Source organism: Lepus europaeus, chromosome 15 (genome assembly GCF_033115175.1).
Source record: "Lepus europaeus isolate LE1 chromosome 15, mLepTim1.pri, whole genome shotgun sequence".
Classification (NCBI taxonomy): domain Eukaryota; kingdom Metazoa; phylum Chordata; class Mammalia; order Lagomorpha; family Leporidae; genus Lepus; species Lepus europaeus.
The window spans coordinates 65,404,551-65,429,208 of NC_084841.1; the positions used below are offsets into that span (position 1 = coordinate 65,404,551).

Here is a 24,658-nt window from a genome sequence, read left to right on the forward strand (position 1 = left end):
ATAAAAGCCTAGCTAATACCAGGCGCAACATTGTTGAAAATACTGCGTGTGCCTGTCCTGCCAGTTTGGTCTCCAAATGGCACAGTGAAACAGGAAAAAAATCAAACCACAGAACTGCTGCTGTAAGGATGTGCTTTGCTCCTGTCCGGGAAGACTGGCAGTCTGGCACCTAGTGTCCCCTCACCAGCGTGGTGTGTTCCTGGAATAAAGGCTGTCGGTTTTGCAAGCGTCTTTGAAAACCAGTATTTCTGTGTCTACTCCCCTGGGGCCGGGGAACACGGAACTGGCATGGCCGACTTCCCAGCTAATACAAACAGCTGTGGGAAAATATTGCAGGGATGTGTGATATTACGTGCTGCAAATTCTGTCTGGAGCTGTATCCGTTGGATTATTAGTTCAGACGTTGTGGAGGACAGAAGCTTCACTGGCATCCTGTACGACTGAGCTAAATGTTTTTCACCTTTAAAGCTGGAGCAGCGATTAGAAAGTGTTGATTCCTCCTGAGCCCCGATTTTCATCGAGGGGCAAACCCAGGCTCTGTGGCCTCCAGGTCAGAACCCTCCTCCCCAGTCTGGGCGCTTTGCTTCTCCCAGTGGCGCCTTCCTCCTCCTTCCCCACGCCCCTTCCAGGACTTCCTTGGGAGAGCAGCCAGGCTCCCTTTAACTCCTTAGACTTGCTAAGGGGCTAGAAACTGTGTTCTGGTTTCAAGTAAGTCATGTTATGTGATAATAGAATATGATTTTGTGTATTTGATGGAGTGATTTTTAGTAACCTTATTTCCTTTGCTTTATTGACTTCTTCCATAAATAGTTTAGAAATAACATATGGAGGAGCATGTCATTTGGTGCAGTGGTTAATGGGGACATCTGGGTCCCATATCCGAGTGCCTGGGTTTGAGTCCTGGCTCTGCTTCCTATTCCAGCTTCCTGCTAATGTGTACCCTGGCTGGCAGCAGGGGACGGCTCAAGCACTTGGGTCCTGGTGAACCACATGGGAGACCCAGATTGAGTTCTGGGCTCCTGGCTTCATTCTGGCCCATTGCTGGTTGCTGCACGTGTTTGGGTAGTAAGTCAATAGGTAGAAGATCTCTTTCTGTCTTCCAAATAAATAAATCATTTAAATATTTACGTATAGACATATATAATTTCTCACCTGCAATAACATTATTTTTCAGTTTATTCAAAAATAGGATGAATTATGTTCACTAAGCGAAATGTGTGAGGCTACCATATACAAATTTGTTTTAAATACCTGGTCATATTTTATCTTATCCTGATTCTTAAGTACTATGTATCCCATATATGTTGAATATATTATATTAGGAATTAGAATATTTTTTCAGTATTTTGAAGATATAATTGCATGGTCTTCTGGGTTGCACAGTGGTGAGAACTGCTAGTCATCTTTCTGTTGTTAGGAATTGTATTTTTCTCTTGACTAGTGGTAATAACTTTTTAATTTTAGTGTTCTGCGTCATTCTGTGATATCTCTTCCTTTGTGTTCTTTTTTTTTTTTTTTTTTTTTTTTTTGACAGGCACGGTTAGTGAGAGAGAGAGAGAGACAGAGAGAAAGGGCTTCCTTCCATTGGTTCACCCCCGAAATGGCCAGCATGGCTGGCCCTGCACCGATCCGAAGCCAGGAGCCAGGTGCTTCCTCCAGGTCTCTCATGCAGGTGCAGGGCCCAAGCACTTGTGCCATCCTTCACTGCCTTCCCGGGCCACAGCAGAGAGCTGGACTGGAAGAGGAGCAGCTGGGACAGAATCCGGTGCCTCAACTGGGACTAGAACCCGGGGTGCCGGGGTCACAGGCAGAGGATTAGCCTAGTGAGCCGCGGCGCCGGCCTCTTTTTTGTTTTTTAACAGATTTGATTTATTTATTTGGAGAGAGAGAGAGAGAGAGGTCTGCCATCTGCTGGTTCACTCCCCAAATGGCCACAGTGTCTGGAACTGAGCTGATATGATGCCAGGAGACAGGAGCATCTTCTGGGTCTCCCATGTGGGTACAGGAGCCCAAGGACTTAGGCCATCTTTCCAGTTTCTCAGGCCTTAGCAGAGAACTGGATTGGAAGTGGAGCAGCCAGGTCTCAAATCGGCACCCATTTGGGGTCCCGGCACCACAGGAGTGGCTTTACCTGCTATGCCACAGTGCCAGCCCCCATAATTAATTTTGGATCCCTATTTCTTTACACAATTTTTTGAACAACTCATATATCATAAAATTCACAAATTTTGTGTGTACAATTAAATTATTTTTAATAAATTTATAGAATTGTGCAGCCATCACCACAATCCAGTTTTAGTTTTTTCCTCCCTCCCTCCCTCCCTCCCTCCCTCCCTTCCTTTCTTCCATTTTTGAAAGGTAGAGAGACAGACAGAGATCTTTTATCACTGGTTCATTCCCCAAATGCCCATAACAACCAGGGCTGGACCAGACTAAAGGCAGAAGCCTAGAACTCAATTCATGATCTCCCACGAGAGTGGCAAGGCCCCAAGTACTTGAACTACCACCTGCTGCCTCCTACAGTGTGCATTTGCTGGAGGCTAGAATAGAAATGGAAACAAGATTTGAAACCAGGCACTCTGACATGGGATGTAGACATAGCAAGAAGCCACTTAACCTTTATGCCAAATGCCCACCCTGAGTTTTAGAACATTGTTGTCACCCCAGTGAGATCCTCTTATCTGTATACAAATATCTTGTCCCACATCCAACTCCAGGTAACTGGTAATCCACCTTATGTCTATGAAGATTTGTGTTTGTATTTCATGTAAATTAAATCATATAAGATGCGATCTGCACTGCTTCTTTCTTAGCATTATATTGTTGGGATTCATCTGTATTGTGGCATATCAGTACTTCATCCTTTTTACTGCTGAGTGTATTCCATTGAATGGCTGTACCACATTTTGTTTATCCATTAGCCAGTTAATGGATAATTGGGTTTCTACTTTTTCATTATTATGAATAATACTCATATTATTCTCATGCATAGCTTTATATGAACTGGATGTGTGTTTTTAATTTGTTTTAAATACCTAGGAGTGGAATTGCTGAATTTTATGGTAAAATTTTATTTACTTTTTTACAAACACAGCTATGTGTCTTAAGAATACTTATTATATTTTATATAACATTTCTAGCTTTATTATATTTGAAGAATTTTTGTGATAAGTATGGAACAAAACATTTTTGAAATATACATTTGTCTTTTACCCTTTAGTTGAAAGTTGTCTCATTTGCAAATATTCACTTGCAATGAAGTGATCAGATTTGTGCTTCTCTTTTTTTTATTTTTAAATTTTTTTTATTTTTTATTTTTGACAGGCAGAGTGGACAGTAGAGGGAGATAGAGAGAAAGGTCTTCCTTTTTGCCTTTGGTTCACTCTCCAATGGCCGCCGCGGTAGGCGCGCTGGGGCCGGCGCACCGCGCTGTTCCGATGGCAGGAGCCAGGTGCTTCTCCTGGTCTCCCATGGGGTGCAGGGCCCAAGGACTTGGGCCATCCTCCACTGCACTCCCTGGCCACAGCAGAGAGCTGGCCTGGAAGAGGGGCAACCGGGACAGGATCGGTGCCCCAACCGGGACTAGAACCTGGTGTGCCGGCGCCGCAAGGCGGAGGATTAGCCTAGTGAGCCGCGGCGCCGGCTTTTTTATTTTTTAATTATTAAAACCATGAAGGGCCCATAAAGGAGGAAAAGCCAGTAGGATTGAAAGTATTAGCTAAGGAAAGATAGATATAGATATAGATATAGATATAGATATAGATATAGATATAGATATAGATATAGACATAGACACAGGTATATTAAATTCTAGGACACACAAAAACTAACCCTAAGAAAACTGAATTCCTCAAAGCCATACTTTCAGCCAAGGAGCTAAATTAAAACAAATGCATTTTTAATTTACTGAAATATTCAATTCCAGATGACTTGAATTCTGCTTTTGTTGTTATAATGAGACTAACTTTAAAATGTATAGTGATGACATCATTTAATTAGAAATTAATTTCCATTTTGGAGACTTAGTTTTCTTGTCATACTTTCATTCAAAACATCCACACATGCCATCCTTCCTTCTCTGTGTGGGGCCTTCTTTTCACTAAATTGAATCATAACTATTAAGTAGTTACAGTTGTTGTATATATTTTAAAATATTGCAAAACTAGCCAAGGCTTCTGAATGCTGCTTTGAGGAACCTGTTTCCATTTTCCACTACCAAGAGTAACCACTTTTTATTACCTGCCTTCCTGCTGAAGCTGCAGGGATAAGGGCACACAAGCCCACATGTGAAAATCATTTTTTTCTTCCTTCAACCTTTGGGTTATCTCGGGCTTTGAGATTGTATATTTACAGATCAGTATTTAGTTGCTTTGAGGTTTTATATTTGCAAATCTGTTTAATGAATATGTGCACAGCTATTTCATGATATCATGTGTCCGTGGTAAATAGAAGTGAACACAGGTGTGCTTCAGTCATTACCCATCACCTGTGAGCACTTGTAATTCAAGGGCCTTTGTTGTATTCTACTTCACTAGCCAAATGCATCAAAATAAGCTATTGTGTTATCGTTTCTCTTTCTAGCCAAATCATTTTTGCAAGATCTTTTTAAATGGATGTTGTTTTCATTCATGGAAAATTTCAAGAACATCAGGTTGATTTAAATGCTTTTAACCAATCACTTAACATTTATGCACTGAATCATCACGCAGATACTGAAAGCAATTTAGTGTTCTGGAATATAATAACTCTCTCGTAAGATTTTATTGTCTTGAGATTCTGCTGTATCTATCTTAATAGAAAGTTGAAAATAGAGTTTTTACATGAGTATAGGATATATGAAATTTACTTTTCCATCAAGTATATTGGTAAATTTAGCAGTAATCAAATATCTGTTGTCATTTGTAAAATACTTTTACTGCTTCTGAGTGTACTATATAAATAAGAGACTTGATCTTCCTTGGTAGAGTCTCATGAAACAAACAGACAGGAGGTGATTAATGTACAGATGTAAATAGAATCCTGTCTCAGTAATGCTGCTTTAAGGAACCTGTTTCCATTTTCCGCTACCAAGAGTAACCACTTCTTTTTATTACCTGCCTCCTGCTGAAGCTTCAGGGATAAGTGCACAAGAAGCTTCTGTTTCGACCAGAAGCCAGGCTGTTGTCAGGTTAGCCAGGAGGACGTTGTTGTTACCGTCGTTATGATTATCTCTGTATGTATTTCCCTGTGTGCTTTGATTTTTAGAACATACAGATGCTGACCGCACATCTCAAAGGGAGAGAGCACTTCACAGATAAGAAAACGAAGACCTAGAGAGTTAAATAACTTGCCCAAGATTGTTCTGCTGGAGTGTACACCCAGATCTACCTGATTCTAAGTCTCCTTCCTATATCTTCTATTTCCAGGCTGTCCTGCCTTTTCAATTTAAGAGGATTACCTGGTTTCTACCTTCCTCGTTTTGCCTTTCATATCTTCTTAACTGGCAGGCTGTTTGGTTTCTTCAACTTGACTCTGGTATATTAATGCAGCTCCATCTCAGACTGATCAGAGACTATACCTACCCACTTGCCCATTCATTCAGTCAGCCACCAAATGTTTATTCAGTAGCTCTTACTTGTAAAGTCCTCTACATGATATGTAGGGAGCATGAAGATAGAGACCAACCTACCTGCTTTTGCTTATGTCCTCCTTGAGAGCAATGCCTGAGTTGTGTGTGTGTGTACAGAAGTGTGTGTATGTGTGGGCACACACACGTGCATGTGTGTTATGTGGAAATTTGAGAATTATGGGAAGAGGAAAACAAACAACTAAGGGAGTTGAAACTGGTTGATTAAGGGTTAGTGTGGTTTAGGAATGAAGAGGCATATAGCACAAGAATGCTAGCCATATAGTTCAACTTCCAAAAATCAGTACTCTAATAAAAGTAAAACCCAAAATGAACTAAAAAAAAATTCAAAGCTGTGCTAGAACAGTAGGTTTGCAGGGCGTACTGGAAGGACACAGCTAGATGTTTCAGAAATGTGAGAGTCTCACATGGCTAATCCCTAAGATATGCAGTGGGGGAATCAGAATTCTTGAAATCAACAAATAGTTGTGAAGACCTAGTGCATGCCTATCCGTGTACTAGATAACGAGGACATAAAGGTAAAATATCATTTGATTCTATATTCTTCCTACTCACTCGCTCTCAAGCTGATCTGTGGGTGGTAGACCAGAGCAATGTAAGATGATGCGTGGGATTTGTGATGTTCTTCAGCTGTCAGGATGAACAGAAATTATAGGAAAGGCTATCCCAAGTCACCTAGAGATGACTTGAAGACAGGACAAAATCACCAGCAGACTTGGATAAGAGTAGAGGCCACAGAGCTCTAAGCAAGTTTAGCCTGATTGGGAAGGGCAAAGCATTTGGCCTGCAGCTTAGAAAATTGGGTGGAGAATGATCAGCGGTAAGAGTGGGGAGGTATTTTGAAGTGAGATGTAGTTTGCCAAGGAATTAGACTGTATACCCAGAAATGTTAGAGGCTATTGGAGTTGTTTGAATAGGAAAGTGACAAGTCTAATTAATCTTCTGAAAACAGAGCTATAGCGGTGGTGTGGAGGATAGGTTGTACTGAGAAAAGATGAATGAAGGGATGCCACGGACCGGCTCTATCAGAGGCCTCAGACCGAGGGAGAACGAGGGCGAAGGTGTTCAGGAGAGCAAGAATCGACGGGGGGAATGACAGACAGACACCCAAATTGTATGAGTATGCTGCTGCGTTTATTTGCTGCAAAGCATAAGCTTTTATTCCGCTTTTACACGGAACTTGGCAAAGCAAATACAGGCTTCCAGGCAAAGAAATGACGCTTACAATCATTAATCAGCAGGGCATTCTAGCTCACATGTGAGACAATAGTGGTTTCGGTTTTTCAATCTACATGTGCCGTGAGAATCGTTTTTGCACTTTTATGAAAGGTCACAGAGAGTTCATTTCTTAACTTAAAGACAATTTTTCTTTTATAAATTTCTTGATCATTTTATCTCAACCTCCTCTCACACACTCTAATTCGCTACCTGAATAATAACTAGAGGGGGTAAATATTTTCCCGCTTGTGGGGCCCACCGAGGACGAGTCCACCACTGCCCACTAGTTAGATATTGTTTATATTCTTTTGGCAAAATTCTCTTGGGAATCTTTGCTAATTTTTGCTCTCTTTTGGAATCTTTTTTGGGCGTGCACATTTCCTAATAACATCTCCAAGTGGGCTTCTGCCGTGCCATCTCCTTCATCAAAGCTAAGCAGCTCCAGCTGCTCCGTGGGATCGAGCAATGTTCCCAGAGTGCCATTTGAGGTCAATGCCCAGGCTGCATTGTGCACAGCCTGGATGAATAGCGGTGCCCACAAGGATATGTTCCCGGAGGTAAAGTTTATTGAATCCTGGTGTCCCACCTGTACCCCACTTGACTGCACATAGCACAATGAAAAAGCACTGCTAAAATTAAACAAAAGCAACAGCAAGGAAAGTTCTCTGAGCCAAGCTGGCAGTTTCGTGCCTTTCTAGCCGCCAGGGGCCATGACGACCGCTGACTGCATGGGAACCGCCTGGGGCTTCACTCCGCGGAGCACTGACCCCACCCCTCCAGCCTGAGGGTCCCAACATGGCAGCAGTTTTGCTACGCAGATGGGACAGCTGTGGGTGTAGCAATTCCCCCTTTGTTTTTAAGACGAAGCTCGAAAACTTCCTGCTGCACATCCCGCAATGAAGTGAGTATACATTTAAACACTCCAGGAAACAATAAAATCACCACCAATACTATTGCAGCTAAAACTCCTATATAAATTAAGTAGTTTTTCCAATTGATAGGATTTAGAGCCTTTATTCCCGATCCTATACTTTCTGCTAATTCATTTAAATCCCCTAGTTGCAATCTAGACTGGCTTACTACCGCTATTTCCTTTTGCAAAGCATGTAGGTCATGTGTAATATCATTATCATGCCACACGCCCTGCACATGTGCTTTCACTTTCTCCCAAGGTTGTGAAGTATTATACAACAATGGTGTTACACAAATTGATTTAAAACTACTATGACAGCGTGCAGAGAACATTGTCTTCAAATTAGCAATATCTTGTCCTAAAGCGAGGACCACTTCCTCCAACACATTGATTTTAGCTTCCAATTTTTGATCAATTGCTTCTTGTCTTAATAAAGCCATTGTAATATTCCTGTTTAATGTATTTACATAATGAGCAGTCCGAATTCCGTTCTCTAATGCAGTAGTAGCCACAGCAAATGTAGTAACAATAGAAATTAAAGCAGTTATTCCTAGTATCAATGAAGCAACAAATCTTTTTGGCCTTAACAATTCAGATAACATATCAAGTACTTGCAAAGCAGAATTATCATACCATGCATTTTTTCCTAATTCTACTGGCAACATTATAAAGGGAGGTCGGCGCACTATTAGCATAGCATAATACTTTTTCTGCACTGTGGACCCTATACAATTTGTCAACACGCATTGATAACATAATAATCTATATGATTGCCGTTCTGCACTAATATTTAAAGAACCAGTAGGAGGAACCAACAAAAGAGCATTTGGATAAGCAACACAAGCTTTGACACTGATAGGTTCTGATTTTGTCTGATTTGGACGCTTCTCAAGAATCATATTAGCAGCCGCAGACAGTCTAAACAAATCTAAATGCTTCCTAATTTTATTCCCTTTTCTGGCATATAAAATAGGTTCCACATATCCTGGAGAAAACCATCGCCTTAAAGGTTCCCCATGTCTTTCATATCGATATCCATGAAATCTATCCACAGCATTAATGTAATGTTCCAGATTCCAGCTGCGTTTACATATATTATTAGAAAAATCCCAAATTCTTAGTCCTAAATTATCAGGATCATAAAATGTAGCCGAATTATGAAAACCACATGACAGCCATGTTGGATTTTTTGTCAAAGAAGAATCCCACAATTCATCTGATTTGGAAGTAGGAAATTTAAGCTCACATGGTGTTGTGGGCATAGACACAGCAGGAATGACTGTACAATTATCATTATAAAGTGCTTGCCCTACTACCTGCAGTTGCCTTTCCCACATCCATCGCTTCTGTTCCCGTTTCTTACCACCAGATATTCCACTTTCTATTGAGCTCGTCTTATCTGGTCCATCTGCTAGAAAAGTTCTGTATGAGGTGGGAAGACAGCCCGATGGTGGTTCCCCCTTAAGTGACAGGCAAATGGGCAGAGAATCTGCTCTTCCCTCAAAGGTTATTAATGAAGAGGTGGAATATCTTTCATCAGAACCTTGAGCTCCTCCCATTCTTACAGAATCATTAGTTAGCACTTTAATAGGCTCTCTGTCTAACCATCCCACTGGCTGAATAATTGGAGGATTTGGTACATAGGCCCAATAGGAAATCCCCTCCACTTCCCCCATCGGTGCTGAGACTAAGGCTAAAAAGGCCAAAAAATAATAGGGGGCAGAAAGGGGTCTCCCTTGTTCATGTAGCAACGCCTTCGCTGCGCGAATGAGGTTCTTGATCTTTGTCCACGTGATTTCCTTCTCGGCTGATGTTATCTTCAGCTTCTTCAGCTTGTTGACTGTCTGCTTCTTGTTCTTCTTCCAGCGTCGCTTCCCGCGGCGCTGTCCCAAGAGCTGGCCGGATAAGGCGATCCGGGATCCAGATCGGGACGTCAGCATTCTGTGGAAAAACACAAGCATAGCCTCGTCCCGAGGTTATTAGCAAATCTGGACCTTTCCATGTTCCAGTTAATAAATCCTTCCATAGGACTTTAGGTAATGGTGTTTTATATACTTCTTGATCCCAATGTTTTAAGGCTGCAGTTAAATTTTTATCATCAACATTTAAATGATTTAACACAAATAAACAATGAGACAGTATATGATGTGCTGAGAAATATGAATTTGCCTTTTGCAGCCTTTCTATTTGTAATTTTAAAGTTTGATGAGTCCTTTCTATAATGGCTTGCCCTTGTGGATTATAAGGAAGTCCTGTCACATGCACAATATGCCATTGTGCACAAAAGGTGGCAAAAGCCTTTGAAGTATATGCAGGGCCATTGTCCGTTTTTATTTGTGATGGCACCCCCATGATTTGAAAACATTGCACTAGATGTTGTACAACATCCTTTACTGCCTCTCCTGTTCTTGCAGAGGCATGCACAAAATGCGAAAAGGTGTCCACAGTAACATGCACATAAGCTAATTTCCCAAAAGAAGCTACATGCGTCACATCCATTTGCCAAATTACATTAGCTTTCAAGCCTCTGGGATTAACTCCCATTTTTAAAGGATGATACACTTCCGGACAATGTACACACTGTTTCACAATTTGCCTTGCCTGCTCTCTAGTAAGGGAAAACATTTTTCTTAAAGAAGAAGCATTTTGATGATGCAATTCATGACTTTGTTGTGCCTCCTGCACATTCCCTACAAATGGTTGAGTAAATATATCAGCAATAGCATTCCCCTGTGCTAAGGGTCCTGGTAATTTAGTATGTCCTCGAATATGCCCAATGTAAAATTTCTCTGTTCTTTTTTGTATTAACTCTTGTAACTGCTTTAATAATGATAGAATGGGAGATTTTCCTGATAAAAGCGCTGTTTCTAGGGCAGGAAATAAGTTAACCACATATCTAGAATCTGAGTAAAGGTTAAATGCCTGTGGAAACTTAGTAAAAGCTAAGACTACAGCCCTTATCTCAGCTTGCTGAGCAGATGTTTTTTCACCATTCTCTACATAAATCCCATGACCAGGGCTGTAGACCACAGCTCGACCCGTGGATGACCCATCTGTAAAAATATTATCTGACCTTTCTAAAGGTTGAGAGGAAAACCACAATGGAAATATTAATTCTACATGTCTGGCAAATTCTACGATGGGGTGTCTGGGATAATGATATTTTATTTGTCCTGCATAATTTTGTAATGCTAATACCCAATCATCATTATTTTGTAACAAATCATCCACTTGCATTTTATTATAAGGAGTGACTATGCAAGTTGGTTCCTTTCCAAAAAGTTCCTTAGATCTCATCCTTCCCTTAGTAATTAATAGGGAGCATAAATAAGGATAGTCTGCCACTATCTTTGTTTGTGTGTGTGGTAGATGGAGCCATTCTAAAACACCTTCTTGCCACAAACATGCTGTAGGAGTATATTCCGTAGCAAATATTAATAGTAGCCAAGGTTTTTCATAATTTACCTGTTGAACTCGGGCCTTGCTTAGAGTTTCTTCAACCAACTGCAGAGCTTTTATAGCTTCTGGAGTGATTGTTCTTAATGATTTTGGATCTGAATCTCCATGCAACAGCATATATAATGGGCTTAACTCTCCAGTGGTTATCTTTAAATGTGGTCGAAGCCAATTAATATCTCCTAATAATTTTTGATAATCATTTAATGTTCTCATTTTATCCCTCCTAATTGATATTTTCTGGGAGACTATACAATCATCTTTAATGGTTTGTCCTAAATAATTTAAAGGCCTTTCTCTTTGTATTTTGTCTGGAGCTATAATTAAACCACAAGCAGTAAGAGCTTCAATAGTGTCATATAATATTTTTTCTAACATTTCTGATATTTCATGGGCCAATAATATATCATCCATATAATGAATAATATATGCTTTATCATATTTTTGTCTAATTCCTTGTAATGCCTTATCTACAAATTTTTGACATAATGTTGGTGAATTTTTCATACCCTGAGGTAAAGTTACCCATTGATATCTCCTATATGGCCTTTTAAAATTTGTTGAAGGAACACTAAATGCAAAATATTCACTATCTTCTGGATGCAATTTTATGGTATAAAAACAATCTTGTAAATCTATTACTATGATTTTCCATCCTTGAGGCACAGCAACGGGGGATGGCAAACCAGGCTGCAATGGACCCATGTCTTTCATAACAGCATTAACTGCTCTTAAGTCCTGTAACAAACGCCACTTGCCAGATTTTTTCTTAATGACGAACACAGGAGTGTTCCATGGACTATTCGACTCTACCAAATGCCCTTTATCCAACTGTTCTTGCACTAGCTGCTCAAGAGCCTGTATTTTTTCTTCTGTAAGGGGCCACTGACTCACCCACACGGGCTCTTGAGTCAGCCATTGTATTTTATCTGCAAAAAGATTTTCTGCAGTGGCCCCTATGTAAAATGCTGTTCATCCATGGCATCTGTCGTAACACGACGCACCTGCATGGCATTCAAAAGGTCTCTACCCCAAAGAGTAAAAGGTAATGAGGGAAGGACATAAGGTTGAATGTACCCTTCCTTTCCTTCATCGGTCCATTTCAGCATTGCTGAGCTTTGCAAGACCCCAGTTGCTGTTCCTAAACCTATCAAAGAAAAGCCTGTCCGATGTACGGGCCAGGCAGAAGGCCAATCTGAAGAAGCAATACAAGTCCTATCGGCCCCTGTGTCCAGTAACCCTCTGAACTGTCTTCCATTTAAATGAATAGTTTTGAAGGGACGTTGACCAAGCTCTTGAACAAAATATATCCCTTCTGTGCTGCCAAATTGTCCCTGTCCTCTACATTCTTTCATGATTTTATTAGGTAAATTTATATATGGCAATAATAATAGCTGTGCAATTCTTTGCCCCTTATGAATTTGTATTGTTTCTTTTAATGGCCTAATCATGATTTTTATATCATTCTCGGTATCGGAATCCAACACTCCTGGCAATACCTCAAAATTTTTTGTGTAATTTGAACTCCTACCTATAATTAATCCTACAGTTTGGGGTAATAAAGTTCCCTTTACATTAGTAGGAATTAAGGTTACTCCGTCCCATTTAGATACAATTATATCCTTAGAGCTAGCAAGATCTAAGCCAGCACTTCCTGGAGTTGCCCTCATTAAATCATGTACAGTAAACTCGGGTGCTTTAGGGTTAAGAGAACCGCTCACGCCATTGTTCTCGCAGCTCTCAGCTTCTCCCTTTGCTGCCGGGCTAGGAGCCTGCCCCTGACTTAGTTTTTTGTTTCCCTTTCCTTTTCTACCTCTTTTGTTAGAGGGGTTCCATCTTTATGGAACTTTGACTTACATTCATTTCTCCAATGTCTCCCTTTTTTACAACGGGGACATAATCCAGGAGCTTCCCTCTTTTGGGGGTCTCCTTTTGAATGCTTGCAGTCCTTCTGCATGTGTCCAGGTTGTCCACAATTGTAGCAAGCATTCATGGGGGGAGACTTTGAGCCTCCTCCATATGTTTTCTTTACATAGGCGCTAAACTTCTGTCCCTTCATTGCTGCAGCATAGGCCATTCCTTGCACTACTGCTGGTGAGGCATCTAAACATGCTTTAATATAATCCTGGAGCGTTCCTGTCTTCCTTAAAGGCCGAATTAAATCTTGACAAAGGGGATTGGCATTCTCCCAAGCCAACTGCTTAAGAAGGATGTCAGTGCCCTCTGAAGGAGGAAGCATTCTCGTGACAGCCTCCTCCAGCCTGGATATAAAATCTTGATAAGGTTCTTCAGTTCCCTGTCTTATACTAGCTAGCGTTCCCCCCTTGGTTCCTGGAGGTGGCAATGTACGCCATGCCTGTACAGCATTATTAGTTATTAAAGTCAATATATCTCTAGGAATTTTGGTCTGAGCCTGAGGTGAGGTATATTCTTCTGTCCCCATAAGCATAGACATCGTGGGCTTAGGTCCCTTCTTTTTTATAGATTGTACTATAGTATCTTTGCTTCGGTCCTCATAATCTGTTCGCCAGAGAATATAATCCCCGGGGGTCAAAGTGGCCTTAGCTGTCTGTATCCAATCATACGGTGTCAGCCATAGACTAGCCACCATCTCTAACACTTGCAAAGTATAGGGAGCTGTAGCCCCATTAGTCTTAACTGCACTTTGCAATTCCTTTAAAGTCTTTAATGGCATTGGTTCCCAGGTCGGTTCTTCATCATTCTCAAATACCTCTGTAACAGGGAACATTCCCAAGGACAAATCCCCATTTCTCCTCGCCTCTGCGACTGCTCCTTGAAATCCTGTAGGGGGCAGAGGAGGACGCTTCCGGGGTTTTGGGATTGGCCGTGATGTTTTAGAGGCTCCAGGCAGAGACATTAAAGGCATGGGATGATGGTCTCGAAAATCATCCTCCCAATCTTCCTCTGCCTGTCTCCTTTCTAATTCTGACCAATCAACCTCATCCCCATCATCTCTGTTAATAGAGGCATAAAACAATTCTGGGGCCGAAGCCATCAAGGGAGTCGCTTCCTTCTGCCTCTCTTTTTCCATCATTTCTTCATACACTGGTCCCTCACCAGCCTCTGAGGCTGTTTCCCTGCAGAGTCCCTCAAAGGGAGTAGTTTCTGCTAAAAGTTCACGAATTTGATACCATAATTGATATGCTTGCGGGGGCAGGGTATTTTCCCCTTGACTTTGTACGTACCTACGCATTTCTTTACCAACCTTTTTCCAATCTTCTAAAGTCATAGAGCCTCCCTCCAGGAACCAAGGACTTACCCTCCTGAGGAACGAAGTAAAAGTTTCTACCGTTTTGACTGAGACAGGAAAGCCAGTTTTATTCAACATTTTCTGTAACATGACCACCAACATTTTTTCATTCTTAGTTAAAGCATGCCCCATGATTCCCCTTATAAGATTACTTACACTTAACCAGTGAGCCTTTACTGGCAGGGCTGCAGTCCCTTGGTAAGAGTCGTCCTTGCTCTGAAGAAAAAGGAGAAAGAGAAAGATTACCTGTCCTTCGAGTCCCTGTTCGGGCGCCACCTGCCACGGACCGGCTCTATCAGAGGCCTCAGACCGAGGGAGAACGAGGGCGAAGGTGTTCAGGAGAGCAAGAATCGACGGGGGGAATGACAGACAGACACCCAAATTGTATGAGTATGCTGCTGCGTTTATTTGCTGCAAAGCATAAGCTTTTATTCCGCTTTTACACGGAACTTGGCAAAGCAAATACAGGCTTCCAGGCAAAGAAATGACGCTTACAATCATTAATCAGCAGGGCATTCTAGCTCACATGTGAGACAATAGTGGTTTCGGTTTTTCAATCTACATGTGCCGTGAGAATCGTTTTTGCACTTTTATGAAAGGTCACAGAGAGTTCATTTCTTAACTTAAAGACAATTTTTCTTTTATAAATTTCTTGATCATTTTATCTCAACCTCCTCTCACACACTCTAATTCGCTACCTGAATAATAACTAGAGGGGGTAAATATTTTCCCGCTTGTGGGGCCCACCGAGGACGAGTCCACCACTGCCCACTAGTTAGATATTGTTTATATTCTTTTGGCAAAATTCTCTTGGGAATCTTTGCTAATTTTTGCTCTCTTTTGGAATCTTTTTTGGGCGTGCACATTTCCTAATAACATCTCCAAGTGGGCTTCTGCCGTGCCATCTCCTTCATCAAAGCTAAGCAGCTCCAGCTGCTCCGTGGGATCGAGCAATGTTCCCAGAGTGCCATTTGAGGTCAATGCCCAGGCTGCATTGTGCACAGCCTGGATGAATAGCGGTGCCCACAAGGATATGTTCCCGGAGGTAAAGTTTATTGAATCCTGGTGTCCCACCTGTACCCCACTTGACTGCACATAGCACAATGAAAAAGCACTGCTAAAATTAAACAAAAGCAACAGCAAGGAAAGTTCTCTGAGCCAAGCTGGCAGTTTCGTGCCTTTCTAGCCGCCAGGGGCCATGACGACCGCTGACTGCATGGGAACCGCCTGGGGCTTCACTCCGCGGAGCACTGACCCCACCCCTCCAGCCTGAGGGTCCCAACATGGCAGCAGTTTTGCTACGCAGATGGGACAGCTGTGGGTGTAGCAAAGGGACAAATAATGAGGAAGAGAGTAGAGAAGTTTAGGAGAAAAGCTGACAAAACTCGGGTTCCTTGGGTTTTTGCTTTTGACTTCCTGACCTCAACAACTGGATAGGTACATTGAATTCTGGTATTGAAGTGACACCTTATTAGTGTCATATGTGTACTTAGAATTTATATTTATGCACTAGAATTTATTTTAAATGTATATGTTAGACGTATACTTATGTTTAGAATTTTTTAAATCTTATCTCCGTAGCTCATAATCTTAAAGAACAAAAGTGATTTTAACCAGTACTGTTAGCAAGTTCTGTACCTACTGTTTAATATCACAGGAATATCTGTGACTCAGAAACAGTTTGCAGATGAAATTCGTACTAAAGTTGAACCCTTCTTGTTTGAGTTGAAGAGATGAGTCGTGTGTTACCTCTGACCTAAAGTATCCCTCATTCATACAGTAGGCAATGTCCAACAGAAATGTCATGCAAGTCACAAACGCAAGATACACATGTGATTCAAAATTTAGTGTTATTCATAAATAAAGCAGGCTAGTCATCTGACATCCAAGAAGGAAGGAACAAACAGAAACAACCAGGAAGCCATCTCCTTCCTGACTGCTCCTCTTAACGGAAAAGCAGTGCTACCTGAGGTGCTAACGGGTCATTGGCATTGTTTACAAGATACTGTTTACTTAGTACTTTTGGGTCGGAAACAGCGGGGTGCACTGTTACCCCCTCAAGATGCCTGCAGGTGTCATGGATGCCCAGGTGAAACACATCTGCTAGGCAAGACATACATCTATGTATGGACTTGGCCTCATGATCAAGCTCTGCACGTGGTAGGATGTCACTATACTATCAGAGCTCAGCATTTCCATAGTGCATATAAGCTGGGAGAGGCCAGAAAGACTAGTGCTGAATGCTTTGTTAGTAATTTAACGTCCACTGGATCCCATGGAGTTCACCATTGTAGATCTTCAATATCTGGATGTAATAACAGACATGTAACAATATTTTGTGTTGTTAAAGAAATATGTCCAGAATATTTCCTGTGTTGCATAAGGATACAAAAGAAATGAGAAACAGGATTTAAACCGGGAACACTGATTTATTTCCCTACAGTCCACTGCCTGCTTAGATAGAATCTTTGATTGCTAAACATTGTTTGCTGGGAATTTCCAGTGGGGTTCTGTGCAAAGAAGCCAGGAGACAGTTTTTAGGCCTAACAGCAACGGGGTTTATGAACATGGACGAAGTCCCAAATGGGTTTATGAAAATGGGAAAAGTCCCTTCAAACAGGTTGATTTATCTGAAAGGCAGAGCGACAGAGAGGGAAAGGCACAGACAGTTCTTCCATCAGCTGGTTCACTCCCCAAATGCCCACAATAGCCAGAGCTGGGCCAGACCAAAGCCAGAAGCGAGGAACTCCATCCAGGTCTCCCACATCGGTGCCAGGGACCCAACTACTTGGGCCATCATCTACTGCCTTCCCAGGAAGGGAATCAGGAAGCTGGATCAGAATCAGCGCTCAGCTATGGGATGTAGACGTCCCAGGTGTCAGCCTAACCCACTGAGCCGCAGCACCTGTCCGTGGCCGAGTCGTTGTCTCCTCTCTAATAACTGACTTCTATGTCTGCCTCAGTCAGTGTGCAAGGAGGGAGTTAGAAATACAACCCATTTTTCAGAAGTGCTGTGATGAAATCAGATGTTCTGCATGCTCCAGAGTTACTGTTTGCTTGAAATCACACACTCTGATGCCTGGCGGTCAAGCAGGCCCAGATTCAGAACCCAGTGCATCTGCGGCGTAGCGGGTAAAGCTGCCACCTGCACTGCCGGCATCCATGTGGGCACCGGTTCGAGTCCCGGCAGCTCCACTTCTATACAACTCTCTGCTATGGCCTGAGAAAGCAGTAGAAGATGGCCCAAGACCTTGGGCCCCTGCACCCATGTGGTTGACCTAGAAGACGCTCCTGGCTCCTGGCTTCCGATTGGCGCAGCTCTGGCCGTTGCAGACAATTGGGGAGTGAACCAGAAGACCTCTCTCTCTCTCTTTGCCTTTGCCTCTGTCTTTCAAATAACTCTGTCCTTCAAATAAATGAATAAACCTTTAAAAAAAAAATAAGAACCCAGTGCTGCTCCTTCATGTCTACAGGAAGATGGGCCAACCGTGCAGTCTCTCTGAAGCACCGTTTTTTCAGCTGTCAGTCAGACTTGTAAAGAGCCATGAGGAAGTGCAATGGATGTAGAACATCTCTCGTGTAAGGGCTAGAGTTCTTAGTGCCCTGGGAGTTCAGAGAAGGAAACAGATCCCTGAGAGCCCAGGGGTGAGCGGGAACATTTCAGAGAGAGTGGATATTTTTTTTCGGTTCCTGGAGGAAGGAAGGGAGGAAGAATTTGGACAGGAAAACTCATGGAGGCAGAGTGGTCTAACCATAAAATCTTGCAGCCTCCTTGGCCTCAGGCTGTGTCTGACTGGCACCGAAAACCTGAGCCTGTGGTGGGGGCAGGGCTGAGAGCCACAGCGCCAGGCCGTGCCTTGGCCTCAACGTCTCATTTTTCCACGTCTGCGTTTTTTCCATTTTCCATGTCCCGTGTCCCGAACTTTCACCTTCTTTCGGAATGGCAGTTTTATGGTTTTTATTAGGTTTCACAGACTAATTTAAATGTTCGTTGATTTAATACTATTTATTTAATCTATTTATTTATTTTTATTTGATATTATTACATTAAACTCTAAATGGGACCAGACTACGTGAATTTCTTAGTGTACATATCCTATCAATTTTCTTTCTTTCTTTTTTTCTTTTCTTTTTTTTTTTTTTTTTTGTTTTGACAGGCAGAGTGGACAGTGAGAGAGAGACAGAGAAAAAGGTCTTCCTTTGCCATTGGTTCACCCTCCAATGGCCACCACGGCCGGCACACTGTGCTGATCCGAAGGCAGGAGCCAGGTGCTTACCCTGGTCTCCCATGCGGGTGCAGGGCCCAAGCACTTGGGCCATCCTCCACTGCCTTCCCGGGCCATAGCAGAGAGCTGGCCTGGAAGAGGGGCAACCGGGATAGAATCCGGCACCCCGACCAGGACTAGAACCCGGTGTGCCGGTGCCACAGGCGGAGGATTAGCCTATTGAGCCGCGGCGCCGGCCAATATCCTATGAATTTTCAAAAACAAGTATTCTAAAGATCTTGAATAATTTAGAAAAGCCTTCAGAAAGTTGAGTTGATTAGCCTTTTGGTTACATTGATGCACACACACACACACATACACATTTGATATTTTTCCTTAAAAGGAAAGGAAGTATTGTTTTCTCTATAATGAGGCCCACTGGCATAAATGAAGAGTGCATTTGTGTTCCTTTGGTGCACCTGAGAGAGAGTGTAAATATTCTATAGGAAGGAATTTGTTTAGCCATACCTGACTCTTAGTGGAGACTCAATTCTATGCACGATTATTCTGAATTTTTCAAAGGAGCATGGGATTTTAAATAGACCAAATTAGTAAATAGTGGGCTCTGAATCCTGTTGAAATTGGAAGAGCCCCTGCTGTGTTTCCTATGTATTTATGAATGAGAAAACATTTAACTAATATATACAACATTCAGACATAGCATATTCAAGGTGGTATGGTCTAAAACACTATAAAACCATTTTAATTCTGTTTCTGCTTCCCAAAAGATTTCTTATTAAAGTATGAAAATTATGGGGACATATGCACGTACGTCATCAGTGCACAGCTGAGGGGTGCTTCACACGCTGAATCTGCCCTCCAACCAGCCTGCAGACCATGCAGCCTCCCACAGTCCCCACTGCAACCCTTGACAGCCCCCCCCCCCGCGCCCGCCCCGGGGGTAACCAGCATCCTCTCCTCTCACAGCACAGATTAATTCTGCTTCCTTTTTACTCCAATGTGATTTTTTTTTAATGTAACATAATAGGAATGTCTATGAGGCTAAAAGGTTTATTTTGAGGCCAACATTTTGAAATCCAAACGTACTTTTTCATAAGATGCATTTTTCATTAACTTTTTTGAAAACCCCTTGTTTGCATAGATTTCAAAATTTTGCACCCAAATCAATTTTTATCTTAATGGTATTTTTAAAAAATTTTGAAGTGCCTCCTTATGTTGGTTTAATACTATGCTGTTGTCTTTTGTGTTCAGTGGTCTCTTACATTTAATTTTAACACTGTCTTCATCCTGAAGTTAAGCTATTCATTAACCAATCACCTGTGGCCTCAAAGAGATGGTTGGAAACAGTTACACACACTCATACATGCACATCATAAAAAGGTTTTGCCCTAGTGTAGACTGCTCTGATTTAAAGTGAGGCAGTAGAAACAAACCATTTTATTGAATTTTTAAACATTTAGAATTACTTGGCAACAAAGTGGAGGATTTTCTTTATGAAAACAATTTTTGTGGTGCCATGTCACTAGCCATTAACAGAAAGAATGTTGAAACTTTCTAGAATAGTCTGAAGAAACAGGGTGACTTTATCAATCAATGTGTATTCTGTCCTTTCCCAGTCTTCTTGATTGAGACACAATCATTATCTTTAAATTTTACTTTAAACTATGTATAACTAACCATAATTATACTTTTGGTATGGTTTTAACATAATTTAAAAAATCTCTACTAGCTAATTCTTTACTCTCTAACCTCTGCTCCACAGCCCTGCCTTGGGCATTCTGAGGGTCTGGCTGGCTTCTAGCCAAAGTGCACTGACTCAGGCGTTAACTGATTTTCTGATTTTTGACAACACTGTTTTATTTTAGCATTTCCATGGCTTAATTGCTTGGGTCACCACCATGATCCAGGAGTGTGATTCCACAGGGAGATTCCTGAAGAGTAACAGAATACGTATACTCTTTTCTCAAAGTAAACGTTCTATTTAAAGAAGAGAATTATGTACAAAAAGGGAGAACACCAGGAAAAAACTTTATTAGACGAAATATGTTAAGGCAAATGTGAGGAATGCTCCTATTTCTGCAGGCCTTGGCTTTTAGATACAGAGAAAGGCGCCTGCCTCGGCTGTTTGCTGCTGAGTCAGCTGAATGTGGAAGTAGCAGCACTGACATGCAACTCTCCTGGAATGTGAGAAACATCAGATAAACCACATGCATTTAGTGGCTTTGCTTAGACCATATTTGTTAAGTGGGGTTTTAACAAATCCCTGCGTCTCTAATGTCTCACTTGATTATCTGTTTAATAGGGTCACAAATCACACTTCCGAAATCCCCATGGATCTCTCGTCATCTTACCAGGCCAGTCCAAAAGAATCTGTCCTGGCCCCCTGCTCCTGGGTGGGCTTAAGAAGCGTGAAATCGTGAAAGACGTACATTTAGGAATGAGCAAACTACAGGACGTGTGCCTTGAAAAAGAAAAACAAAAAATGCAGTGAGCCCTTTGCATAATGCTTTGATGAAACGCCTCCACTAAAATGCTGTCCTGCTCTTTGGTGTTTGCTTTAACACAATCTGATCATTGTTCCCATTAGGGAGGGGAGAATAGCTAGGGATGTATATGAAGTAAGTTTGGCTTTGGGTTAATTGTTGAAACTAGGTGATAGATACAAGGGAGTTATCATACTAATGTTTCGATTTTGGTTTCTGTTTGAAATCTCCCATGAAAAAAAAAGGGGGGAGAGGCAGTGCCATGGCTCATTTGGTTAATCCTCCATCTGCGGTGCTGGCATCCCATATGGGCACTGGGTTCTAGTCCCAGTTGCTTCTATTCCAGTCCAGTTCGCTGCTGTGGACTGGGAAAGCAGTGGAGGATGGCCCGAGTGCTTGGGCCCCTGCACCCGCATGGGAGACCAGGAGGAAGCACCTTGCTCCTGGCTTCAGATCTGCATAGTTCCGGCTGTAGCGGCCATTTGGAGGGTGAACCAATGGCAAAGGAAGACCTTTCTCTCTGTTTCTCTCTCACTGTCTAACTCTGTCAAATAATAATAATAATAATAATAAAAAGAAATCTCCCATGATGTCTTAAAAAAAATCTGTGCCCCAAAGCATACTCAGGCCTGACACAAGTAAGGCTTGCTTTTTCAGTGGTACTTGTTGAACCAAGGGGAAAGTCAGCCTCACAGTGGCAAGGTTTATAGCATTAAATAACTAATAATTGCAATTGGAAGAGTCTTTAGCTTTATTTATGTACACTTCAAGGCCAGCAGATTTCTGGATTCTAGTTCCAGCCTCAAGGAGACAGGATTCTTTTCTGAAATGCCACAGTAGAACATTTTGCTTTGCGCTGTATTTAACACTATACTGTTCATGTTAGAGCATGGTATTTGGTTGGTGATAGGTTATACATCCATAATAGAAAGTTAATTCCCTCCTGGTACAACTATTGATTATTAAGCTGTATAGGTCAACAGTTTGCACCTGGTTCCTGTCTGTTGTAAGGAAAAATTGCAACATTGCATGTTCATGTGTCTGCCCGATCCCAATTTTACATCTTTTAAAGGTCATTATGTGTGCCGGCACCGCGGCTCACTAGGCTAATCCTCCGCCTGCGGCGCCAGCACCCCGGGTTCTAGTCCCGGTCGGGGTGCCAGATTCTATCCCGGTGGCTCCTCTTCCAGTCCAGCTCTCTGCTGTGGCCCGGGAAGGCAGTGGAGAATGGCCCAAGTGCTTGGGCCCTGCACCTGCATGGGAGACCAGGAGGAAGCACCTGGCTCCTGGCCTCAGATCGGTGCAGCGCCGGCTGTAGCGGCCCTTTGTGGGGGGTGAACCAGTGGAAAAAGGAAGACCTTTCTCTCTCTCTCACTGTCTAACTCTGCTTGTCAAAAAAAAAAAAGGTCATTATGTGCATCATTTATATTTCACATATGTCTGTGTTCATCCTCTTCATCTAAAAGAAATTCTGATATATTCTCATTGCAAAAACTAGTTTTATGTCATTAAATTCTGTGATGAAATCTCCTTGCCTTAAGCAATGGACTGATATGTTTAGATAGGTTAGAGTATGTTTCATATAACACACCACTGAAAATCGATCTAGTTGACCCCTCATTCTCCAAGCTGAGGAGAGGATATTATAAAACAGCAGACACAGTGCGCAGTGTTGTTTTTCCCCCTGGATGAACAGGTTCTAAATACCAAAGGAAGCGTGAACATAGCTAGTCTACATACTGGCTGCAAAAAGGCAGCCCTCTGCTCCATGCTGTAGCCCTGCCTGGTTAAGAGCAAGGCCAACACGGTCTTCCTTGCCAGTGACAGCTCTAAATGCCTTAGAAGGGAATCAGTCTCTGCGGGAGAAAGGGAATCGAGTAGAGCAGTATAGAAATCCGAACTAGGAGAATGATGCTCTCTCTCTCTCTTTTTTTTTTTTTTTTGACAGGCAGAGCTAGACAGTGAGAGAGAAAGACAGAGAGAAAGGTCTTCCTTCTGTTGGTTCACCCCCCCAATTGGCTGCTACGGCTGGCGCACTGCGCCGATCCGAAGCCAGGATCCAGGTGCTTCCTCCTGGTCTCCCATGCAGATGCAGGGCACGAAGACCTGGGCCATCCTCCACTGCACTCCCAGGCCATAGCAGAGAGCTGGCCTGGAAGAGGGGCAACCGGGACAGAATCCGGCGCCCCAACCAGGACTAGAACCCTGTGTGCCGGTGCCACAGCCAGAAGATTAGCCAAGTGAGCCGCGGCGCCAGCCGAATGATGGATGCTCTTTTTAATGATAAGACATATAGACGTCTGCAGATTGCCTCTCCCTTAAAGAAAAAAAAGGAAAACACCTGGCAGCTTTGTGGGCATTTTGGTCCCCAATTTGCAGGCCCCCTGTCTTAAGGACAGTGGTACCCCCAGCATGTGTTTGGTGGCCCCTGGCCTCTCAAGGCGCTCAGTCCATGGGAGCCAAGTCCTCCTCTTCTCTCATCACTGAAGGCCTCCATCCTCTCTCTCCCTCTGGTTGCCAGCTTCAGAACCGCATTTCCTCACATCTCCCTGGAGGCACCATCGCGGGGATCCATGCTGGTCATTTTGACACCAACCCTACGCTGACTTCTCTGTTCGCATTTCGATGACGCTCCCCAGCTGCCCAGCAGCGTCCACTCAGTGCCTTCTCTGTGTTGCTGTCTAGCCGGGGGCTTTGCCCACCCGATGCTCCTTCTTTGGTGCGTTCTCTCCAGTCTCTCCCAACAAAGGGGGCCTCCTGGGAAATCCTTGACATCGCAGGCATTTGGGAAATGGAAAGATGAGGGAACATTTTGCAGATGTGCCTCTAGAAAGACTAAGAAACATCTTGGAAGTATTTGGTTTAGGGAAGCCGGTCTCTTCCTTGCCTCGCCTCCTCCCCAGGCTTCCAGAATAATCCAGCACAAAGGTGTCCTCCCTGTGCTTCCTCCACAGCTCAAGGCTGAAGTGATCCCACTTAGGTCATTGAGGGGCCCTTACAGCCACTGGCGGTGATGTCCTGACCCACCCTTTGGTGTCATGAACAGTTAGGATGTGACCCCAGGGTTCTGTGTGGGTCTGCACCCAGAGCCGTAGGTCTCTAAGAGTACAAGCTCGGGTGGCACCTGCTGCTAATGACAGCAGCATCTGTTCTTTGCTTTGAAGCACAGGTATCACATCCAATTTTGTAATAAACTGCTCAGCTGGAATGTGTTGCACTAGGGCTTATGGTACACAGCTCTGCCTGTGAGAATTAATGTTAATAATGTTAATAATAGCTAATCTTTATTGAGTGCTTACTGTATGTCAGTGCTATCTTAACAATTTCACATTTGTTAACTCACTAGGAGGCTATTATTAGTAATAGTAGCATTATTATTTCCATTTTACAGGTGAAAAAACTAAGGCACAGAAAATTACGCAGTTTTTAACTGACAAAGCCAGAGTTCAAATTTATGGTGAATAA

The 24,658-nt window shown here is 42.7% G+C and overlaps 2 protein-coding genes across 2 annotated transcripts in view; one reads left to right on the forward strand and one right to left on the reverse strand.

The window, feature by feature from the left end:
* FBXL17 (F-box and leucine rich repeat protein 17) overlaps positions 1–24,658 on the forward strand; it is a 553,738-nt gene that overhangs the window by 389,224 nt on the left and 139,856 nt on the right. The gene's annotated exons all lie outside the window — the stretch shown is intronic.
* On the reverse strand, positions 7,170–14,725 carry LOC133774209 (endogenous retrovirus group K member 21 Env polyprotein-like). The gene is made up of 2 exons (XM_062211851.1): positions 14,641–14,725; positions 7,170–9,698 (listed from the first exon to the last, which is right to left on the reverse strand). The coding sequence occupies exon 2, from the start codon at positions 9,695–9,697 to the stop codon at positions 7,655–7,657; it is 2,043 nt and encodes a 680-aa protein (XP_062067835.1). The 5' UTR covers position 9,698; positions 14,641–14,725; the 3' UTR covers positions 7,170–7,654.

What these genes read in the sequence shown, in the direction of transcription:
- LOC133774209 (XM_062211851.1), bottom strand. Translation starts at nt 9,697, where the DNA reads ATGCTGACGTCCCGATCTGGATCCCGGATCGCCTTATCCGGCCAGCTC.